The sequence below is a fragment of the Sparus aurata genome, chromosome 10 (genome assembly GCF_900880675.1).
Source record: "Sparus aurata chromosome 10, fSpaAur1.1, whole genome shotgun sequence".
In the NCBI taxonomy this organism is placed as follows: Eukaryota; Metazoa; Chordata; class Actinopteri; order Spariformes; family Sparidae; genus Sparus; species Sparus aurata.
The window spans coordinates 12,117,741-12,127,662 of NC_044196.1; the positions used below are offsets into that span (position 1 = coordinate 12,117,741).

Below are 9,922 nucleotides of genomic sequence, written 5' to 3' on the forward strand. Positions count from 1 at the left end.
GAAAAGGGGATTTCCACTGAATCACTGTGCAGGTGAAAACACCTCAGATTCTGACCCAGGTGAAAGCGCTTCAAGGTGTTAACCGTTGCTTATAGGTGAGAAGGAACAGTTCACCCAAATTGAAAATTCACTCAGTATCTCTTCACCCTCATGCTGATGGAAAGTTAGGTGAAGTTTTGTAAGTCCACAGAATATTTCTGGGACTTCACAGCAAAACAAAACTGAAAAGCTGAAGCAGACGGGGACCTTTTATGAGACCTTATAGAAGAACAACCAAAGGAAAAACCTGAAATGGCTCCATACAGCTTGTCCGACCTGATCCAAGTCTCTGGAAGCCCCAAGATTGATTTGAAAATTTTTTATTTACAACCTTTATGTGTGACATGTCTTTCCAAGTCAGTTTGGGACTTTTTAGCTTCTGGAGACTAGCATGTATAAAGCCATTTTGTGTTCTTTTAGGTGATTTTTACATTTCAAAACAAGTCCCTGTTTACTTCTGTTGTTTAGGAGAATTCTGTAACGCCGGCTTGTTGTGAAGCTCCAGAAATGTTTCATTGAAACTTCACTGGGATTTCCATCAGCATGGGGGTGAGGGGTTTCCTGTAAAGTGAATTATCTGCAGTGGTGTCCAAACAAAACACTGTATGAATCTGTTTGCAAGAAGTCAAAGATGATGAGTTTCATGGAGCAAAAAAACAAAAAAAAACAAAAAACAAAACCGAAGCTGAGAAACATTCAAAATAAATTAGGGGATTTTGACAGGATGTTATTACCAAGCAGCTGTCAGCTGTTGGAGAAACTGAAATTCACGACAGATACACAAGTCACGGGCCAGATCACACATGATTCAAACACACTGAAATCCTAAAAAAAATGGTTTTATTTGGCAATTTGTCAAAAAAAATCTTGATTTTTAACCTTTCTGTCTAAAAGTCAGTCAAAAAAAGTGCAATGTTGTTTTCAGGAGAGTTTAAATCACTGATAAATAAATAAATAACAAAGTATGCACAAGAAAAAGGAATTCAAATGTCCTAAACACACAAACCTGGTATGGGCATTCATGGTAACACAGCAGGCAGCCTTTAACATCTAACATTCAGACACCACAACTATACTGATGTCTACAAACACACACACAACACAATGAACACATCACAAAAGTCCAAATGAACATGAAGTTGTTGTTCTATAAAACAAAACAGAGCAACAAAATTATAATGAAGTCACATATGCCCGGCACACGCTCTTACAGCTGCTGTGTGATGGAGCGGAGAACACTTTAACATCAGCTGATACAGAATCTCTTTACATGTAATTAAAACTCACATTTGCATTAAACTGCACTTCTAAAGTGGCATCAAAACTGAGAAAATGTATTTAATCGGTGATGTGTGGGATCTGCAGCTGGCTTCAGATGTAACACTTCTGCTTCTGTGCGTTCAGTCACTGGGAAAAACACAACAAACAACCTGCATGGAGATGATTTTTTCTTTACACGCTGTCCTCTTTCATATCTTGACTGAACATGTTCAAGAAGAAAGAAAATGTCCGACACTCAGTTTAAAGCCTGACTGTAAACAAAGACCGAGGCGTTAGATTCTGGTGCAACACAAGGAAGTAAGTTTGAATTTATCCAGGTTGCAAATTCGTCACTGCCTGCAGTAGACGAGGAGAACAAAGATATTCAAATGAGTTCACCTCTGATGCAAATTTAGGAAAATAGTGTCCACACCTGACCAGTGCACATGCAAAGCAATGTGGAAATTGAAATCCAACTAGGTCGAAGTTTGAGGTGAAGAAATACGGTGTTAAAGGTCTCCAGACGTCACATGGTCAAAACATTTTTAAGCCAAAGGGTCAAAGTTCATCTTCAGCTCGAATCAACAGGATTTTCCCTCCCTCCTCCCTGCAGTGTGCCCACATGTGGCTGGAAGGGGTTGCTGGTTGGAATCCTTACACTAACTGGTGAGATCCAAGCTTGTAGTGTTCTCTCCACTAACATCTGTCAACATCTGCTGCCTTCGAGCAAGGCACCTGGAACAGGTTGCTTTTTGATCTGGATGGACAGTTAAAAAAGAAAACGATGAATCAGTCAACTGTCTCACAAGAAGCAAATTGTATGTTTTGTTTCCAGCACTCAAACATTAAGAAAATACAAAAAAAGCCTCTCACGTACTTCTTGTTTTTGACGCTTGTGTCTCCAATATACATATATGGCTCCAACAACCAGCAGGATCATTAAAAAGACGCCGACACAAACACCTGTGATCAGTCTGTTTCTCATGGATAGACCTCCACCTGGATACCAGTCAAACAAGAGATGATCAACACAACAAAAACAAAAAGGTGACAATTAATCAACTGGATGGGAAAAGGCTGACGATGGTGGATGGGTTAAATGGGCTTTATATTTCTTATTTATGCACTCAGAATCCCTGATTTCATTGCATTTTATATAGTTTATTTCTCTATGATCCACTAGCTGTGCCTCTTTATTTCCTCCATTGTAACTCAGCTTTAATTAAAGTTGAATATTTCAAAATGTTTTTAGGATTTGGAAAACAAATAAGACCTAAAGTCTAGAAAAGTCGCAGGACACAGGCTGTCACGATGTCAGAGGACGATCACCGTGGACCAAATAATTCACATTGACAAAAAAAAGAAGGTCAAATCCACCTTAACTTTGATCAGTATTCGTCTTTTTCTGTTGTATGGAAACCACATTACTGTCATCCACTATGCTAAAGCAAGAACACAAAGAAAAAGAAAGATATTTTTAAAGGTCTACTGTTTACATAAGATTAATGTTTAATTTTTTAAATGGAAGATTAACAATATGCTTTTATACTGTAGATGTAAATGTTCCATTGAGGGCTCATTAAACGGTTACATGCTCCCACGCCACATGTCCATTTTCTCAAAGTGGAAAACAAATGTATTATTGATAACAGGGCAACCTGCGTCACTCTGTCTCATCGGTGCAGACTCATAAACGAATACAATCTCCAGTTACCCTGGTTATGTTTGCTTTCTCACAGAGTTTCTCGAGTGGAACACTTTCGGCGGTGGAAAATGTTGCGTTTGAGTAAACAGGCTGTTATCCACTAGATGAGATAAAAAAGAAACAGTTTCAGCTGAACTGATCATGTTCTCACCGTTGACATCTGTTTCCTCTGTAGGACCAGGAGTCTGCAGCGGCGTCTCTGTTGTTACAGACTTTGGCGCTAAAAAAAACAGATAACTCAGTATTTAAAGCAGACAGCAGCAGCTTCCTGTGGGGGGAAACAGCAGCGTATGTTGTTGACAAAATTAGCCACCAAGTTTTAAAGTTATTCGAGGCACTCATCTTGTATACATATTATTTTTTTTACATCATATAGACATGAGAAAATGGTGATAAAATTACACAGATTTTAACTAAAACAATGAAAAAAAGGTGCAATTTGTAAGAATTGTCAACTAACTGCTGCTACTGCAGAAGCTGTTAGCGCAGTTAGCTGTGCAGTTAGCAGGCCAGGCTGAGGGTTCAGAGCACCAAGATAGTGTTAGCACAAGAGCTTCCGTATCCAGCTGGGCTAGCTGGTTAGCATGCATCTCTGCAAACCCATTAAAACATACAAAAGTGATATTTCTACAAATTCTGTTGTGAATTTTAGTTATTTTTTGGAATGTTTTCAAATAAAATTCTTACATATTGCACCTTTAATTTGGATATCTGGATTAGCGACGTTAGCATCGGCATCTGTCACAAGTATAATGCAATTTATCTTGAACAGAAACAAGATTTTAACACTCACCAACATAAAGGTGAATGATTGAAGACTTAAAATGGCCCTTTAACTTTGGGATGAAACATTTATATCTTCCTTCGTCTTCAAACGTCACGTTGGTGATCTTGAGCGATATGTTGCCTCGTGTCAGGCCGTCTGCGAACAGCTCTGTCCTCTCGACGTACTCTGCGATCTTCATGTCCAGGTCCTCTCGGGCGTCCCGATACAGATGGACGTACTCGACCCGGCGCAGGCGATCATTGGGGTCAGGCTTCAGGTCGGGCTTGGACCACTCAACCGTCAGACCAGTCACGTCAATCTGAGGCTCCACGTGACACGGCAGGATGATGTCATCACCCAGGGCAGCGACGATTGTCTCAGGTGACCCAATCACCTTAAAATTCCCTGAGAAATGAAGGAAAACTTTAATACTAACAATTTAAGTTTTACATAAAGCCAATAAAGTCTCAGTTTGTCATCAAACTATGAAATATGAAATATCAGACTGTGAACATACGTCATTATAGACAGTGTCGTTAGCGACGTCGTCTCGTTGAACGTTCACCAAAACTTATAACTTAAACATTGTAGAGCTGCTCTTGTTTATTAGTTTACTTACAGAGCTGACTGTCACTATGAGCAGATTTATTGACCTTATCTGAGCCCAGTTGGCTCCATGTTGGTGTTGGTGACGTGTGTTGAGTGAGACAATGTTGTTCACTGAGCGCTTTAACACAAAATGACATGATGTTTTACCTTTAATCTACAACCAACTGTGACTTTTAGTTTTTCTGAAATAAGGGGAATACTAAATATGAGGGACACTGAAAGGCCGTGACTTCAGCTCTCTTTATAGAACACATGACCTGAAAAGACTGTAAGAGCAGCTGCGTACTGGTAATGGAAATAGGCTTTAGGCCAAACCACTGACAGGTGCTACCATAATGGGGTTGTGGGTCTCTACCGGTTCAAACCGGTCTTTGACTTTAATCTGCAGCTCAGCTAAAGAAGGAAGTTATTTTGAATTAAACAAAACAGCGGAAGAAGAACAGACATGAAAACGTGTCTGTCTAATCTCACACAGCATTTAGAACAAGCTGCTGCATACAGACCAAACAATGAACTGATTAATGAAGAAAATGAACTGATAATGATTCTTATCATCAGTCAGCGCTCCACACTAACTTTTTCATTAAGAAGCACCCAATAATAAATTTTAGTTAATGTCGTAACCCCTTATTTAAGTTATTGTAAAACAGCAATAAAAGGTGTTTTTCTTCACATCAATCACAGCTCATACAACAAGAAACTGTGATGACCTCGACTGTTTAAACAAAATCAAGACTGAACCAACAGAACATGTTTTAGAGGATAATATTTGTTCTAAGTCACCTGTCTACACAGTCTGTGTACACAGACATTACATCAACCTGACCTCCCCCTCTGTGCTCTTTGTTCTGTAGTTTATCATGTATGTTGAAGCTGATGAAGGGAGCTATTGTCTTTGTGGCTTTCAAATTAGTAACTGATCTGATGATAGTGAGACAAAGACTTTTTGTTTAAGTGCAGCACCAGACGACAGAGCAGCTTCAGCTGAGAAAGTACCTCCATTAAATGTTTTAGAGAAGAAATTCAAACTCAATATTTACAGTATTCATGAGATTATTCACTCAGAAATATCTACTTTCTCCATAACTGAATAAAACAAGCTGTTCTCAGAGGAAGATAAGTTCCCCAGAACACTGCTTGAAGCTGGAGAGGTGGCAGGGTCCGCCACATACAGACAAAGTAAAACAGTATGAAGTTGAGTTTGTTTGTTTATTCTGTTTGTTCAGTCATGAAAACAAAAATCAGTCACTGCAGATCTTAAAATATCTTCCCCAAAACTACACAGTGTCTCTTTCATGAAAATATAAGAATTAGTGGAGAACATCCAGTCTGTGTGAGGCTGCAGGTTATGGTAACAGAAAATAAGAGAATAAAAAGAGTTTACCTTGAGCAGGTGTGCAGGAGAAAATCAGCAGATGGACGATGAGAGTTACAGAATACAGAGAAAAGCTGTGATTGAGCTGCAGGTCCATTGAAACGAGTTGGTTTAACAAACACAGACAGACTGAAGACAAAGCTGCTGCTGCTCCAGAGGTTTAGTGTCGACTCATCACAGGAACTGGATAATCAGGATTTCCCAAAAGCTGTGGAAGACATGTTGAGACACGAATCAGACTCCATCACCAGACTCCCTTTGAAAAACACTAAATTATGAGACTCATCACATTACCAGACACTTTATAATCACCCTGAAACCCTGTCTACAAAATATTATTACCTATTTAGGCTTCCTTGTTAATCCGGCGAACATACATGAATATATTTATTTTTTTGTTGCATCTTAAGCTGCTGTAGCAAGTGACAAGTTTCCCTGTTGTGGGATAAATTAAACCCATTTATACCATGGTCTGGGGGCATACTCGTTTCTGATTGGCTGCACTGTCGGCAGTGGCGTAAGTGTCGGTGGTGCGACCGATGCAGATGCACCGGGGCCCAGACGCCGTCAGGGGCCCATGAAGGAAGAAAGAAAAGAAAAAAAAAAAACAGCTGTCCAGAATTGCCCCAAGCCCTGTTTTTGTGAATGAAATAGCTGGGGGTAAGGTAACGCTGAGTGGCCTTCAAGCCTGTCAGTCATGATGAGTCGCGTCTCGTCACCTCTCTGCTGTGTCTGCAGCTGAACAACGTGATGTGTCTCTCTCCCGGGCCAGGAGAGTTATTATAGCGTAAAATACCAAATAATAGTCGGGGCGTTTATTTGTTTCAGTAACTGAACAGACCAGGCGGTAATTTGTGGCAGGCGTTTAATTCCTTCCTCTCAAAAATCCGGGATGAAAATGTCACAAACTTCTCCAGCTTCTCTGTGAATTCTCTGGCATCCTTCTGCAAGTGAAGCTGTTGCGGCGGAGGAAACGATTCAGCCGACCAGCACTCGCAGATTATTCCTCATCTGTGCTGTCACTCACGGTGACGTACATTTGTTTCTCTGCTGATAACTCATCCCCGCATGTTTATCTCAGGATCCTCGCTAGCCTTCCTCCTCCCTCTTCTTCCTTGATTTAAAAAATAAATTAATAAATTAGATCCGACATTTATTTGGAACCGGCGGTTACCAAGGCAAGGCGCAGCAAATAGATAGATAGATAGATAGATAGATAGATAGATGGATGGATGGATGGATGGATGGATGGATAGATAGATAGATAGATAGATAGATAGATAGATAGATAGATAGATAGATAGATAGATAGATAGATAGATAGATAGATAGATAGATAGGGAAAAAAAAGAGTATTTGCACGGGAGCCAATCACCATAAAGTTACGCTGCTTCTCGCCGGGCATTACCCCTTACCTAACCTGATCTAATATTAGTTATAGCTGGGGTTTTTACAGAGCTTATAACTAGAACCCTGCTTTTATGCTGCTTTCTTCGTATTCTTTAAGTAGTAATTCTGGTTATGCTTCAAGTGAAGTGTAGTCATATAATGAGCTCATCATGTGTGTTTGGGAATTTCGTTTTCAATCACACACAAAGACCCCCTTCCCCTAAAACAATCCCCTGATAGAGAACTCAAACCACATCGTCAGTGACGTTATCTTCATGTGTGTGTGTGTGTGTGTGTGTGTATATATATGTATATATATATAGATATATATATATACACACACTTCTAAAAATGTTTTATATACATTGATTCACGTATTTCGTATCACTCCGCGCTCTAGAATCTTTGCTCCGCAAGTAGTCCCGGTCACTTATCACCGCAGCATCTTCGGTTGCTAAGCGACGTATGCTGATCTGTAGTCTACTTCATATCTGAAAAAACTACTCCTAGTCCACTAGTATGGATGAGTTTCCCATTAACTTTAATATTCTTGGAAAATACGGTGATTTCAACTCTTGGTAAAAGGCTGAGTTGTCGTCACCGGTCAAGAAAAGAAAAAGAGAGGAAAGCAGCGAAGAGGGAGAAGCGAAAAGGCGTCGGTTTGGCGAACTATATTTCTCTGCTGAAAAACACTGTGAACGGTAACAAATGAATTGTAAAAAGACACACTGTGTCAAGTTTTCTTTCGTGTTGGCAAGTAGCAGTGTAATAAGCGGGATAATGTAAAGAACGGCGGTCACTATCTGGAAAATAAGTCCCGACCTTATTTTCCGATAGTGACCGCCGTTCTTTACATTATCCCTCACACATACAAAACAAAGACAAGAACATGATGAGAGGGCAATTATAAGAATCTAACATCACATTTTCTTTCCTTGATCTGTCTTTAAATGTATCGATCTCCATGACAACAAGTCAATAAAGCCAAGTTTGCAGTCTTAAGCCAAATAACGCCTCTGTTGCCATGGTTGCATGTAACCGTTAAAACAGCTGTTAGAAGCACAGCTGAAGATAAAAACAGAAACAAAATGAAGCCAAGCTAACTGTGGACATTTGGATCACATCTTTTTCTGCCTCATCAAACTAAATATACAAACAAGCTAAATTTATCACCGTCTTACTTTGTCTATATGTGGCGGACCCTGCCACCTCTCTATATTCAAACAGTGTTCTGAGACCTTATCTTACTCTGAGAACAGTTTCTTTATTCACTGATGGAAAACAAATACACATTTCTGAGTTTGCTACTGTTTCCCCATTAATATTACAAATATGCGAGTTTGAATTTCTGATATACAAAACTACACAGTGCCACTTTAAGAAAAGATACATTTACGTATGTTAATTATGCAGCTTCATTCCATAAACATTATAATGCTGATTTTACCTTCAACAGGCGTCCAGGAGAAGAAAAACCAACAGGGGGACAGGCAGGATGAGACCAAATGAGTCGAAGTGAATCACACAGGGAAATGTGAAGCTCACCAAAACTGACTCTAAAACTGATACCCAACGCTTAGTGAGAACCCGCCTACAGATGCATCATTCAAACTCAGGAGGCGATCTTACAAGCCATTTCACTTTCTCTGTGTAATACTGTGTCAATATAACAATGAAACCACTCATGTAGCTACATGTTCATCAGGGGAGAATGTGGACTTGTTATAAAAGAGAGACTTCTTTATCGAGCATGTCTGAAAGGTGCTTCTGTAAATCAAGTCAAAAGGCGGAAGTATAGAGATAATCTGTAGAAACATGTTCACTAGTCACAAACAGAGCCAGCTGTTGTTAACATCTGGGAAAACCCGACAAACACTCTTACAGTACAGACACTGTGTACATTTTAGTCTTCCTGTAGATTAATGTGCCCCGGATGATCTCGTGTGATTTCGGAAAGTACGCGGTATTTAAATGTCAGAGTTCTGACGTTACGATGATGTGACCATCGGACTAACTGGGAATATTCATGTATTTATTTGTTTATTTATTTGGTGGATGAAAAGCTTTAGCTCGGTTCTTACATCATAATGGAACGAAAAGCGCAAGTGACACTAAAAGCTTGGCAGAAACTACAGGGACTTCCAAACAGTGTTTCGTCTCATGGCAATATAAAGTAGGTAATATACATAGGCTACGTCTGACAGCAGCAGACACGTGGGAGAGTTTTTAAAAGAAATCAAGGCTCACCTGTTGGTTCATGATTGGAGGAGACGGAGTTATTGTTGTTCTTGATGCGTTATGGAAGACGAATATACTTTACAGAGAATATAAAACATCCACACGGAGGATCCATTGTGAGAACACAACTGTAATCCGCTCGCGTTACAGACAGAATACCTTTAAAACTGTGTAAAAACAGAAGAGCAACTGTAATAAATCATCCAGAACATCGTGGTTAAAGTCTCATTAGTATTAGATCGAAAACTCCTTTCTTCAACAGAGTGACTTCCGTGAGTGTCGCATCTTCACTGTGCGCGAGAGAGAGACCTCCCATCAACATTTACTTTAAATCAGATTTTAATTGACAGTGAAATTGGAGATAATCAATCACCAGAGAGATGGACGGTTTAGTAAGGGTTTCGTTAATAGTACATTTTTACCAGGGAGATGCTTGGATGCGGGAACTGCACCAATTAAAACGAGGCTGTAACATATGCCGAATTTACAAGAAGGTGAAAGAATGTGTCAGAAACAATGCTTACTATAATTTATAAGGTTT

The 9,922-nt window shown here is 39.7% G+C and overlaps 1 protein-coding gene across 3 annotated transcripts; it reads right to left on the reverse strand.

Annotated features, from left to right (window-relative positions):
• Window positions 1-862: 862 nt before the first annotated feature.
• LOC115590615 (myelin-oligodendrocyte glycoprotein-like) lies at window positions 863-9,406 on the reverse strand. 3 transcript variants are annotated; one of them, XM_030432053.1, is made up of 6 exons: window positions 9,391-9,406; window positions 5,764-5,962; window positions 3,798-4,175; window positions 3,156-3,224; window positions 2,177-2,298; window positions 863-2,056 (listed from the first exon to the last, which is right to left on the reverse strand). In XM_030432053.1, the coding sequence occupies exons 2-6, from the start codon at window positions 5,849-5,851 to the stop codon at window positions 2,006-2,008; spliced, it is 708 nt and encodes a 235-aa protein (XP_030287913.1). In that variant the 5' UTR covers window positions 5,852-5,962; window positions 9,391-9,406; the 3' UTR covers window positions 863-2,005. The 3 variants fall into 3 exon arrangements, with proteins under 3 accessions (XP_030287913.1, XP_030287911.1, XP_030287912.1); XM_030432051.1 differs by lacking the exon at window positions 9,391-9,406 and adding an exon at window positions 8,591-8,749; XM_030432052.1 differs by lacking the exon at window positions 9,391-9,406 and adding an exon at window positions 6,097-6,298.
• Window positions 9,407-9,922: the final 516 nt, after the last annotated feature.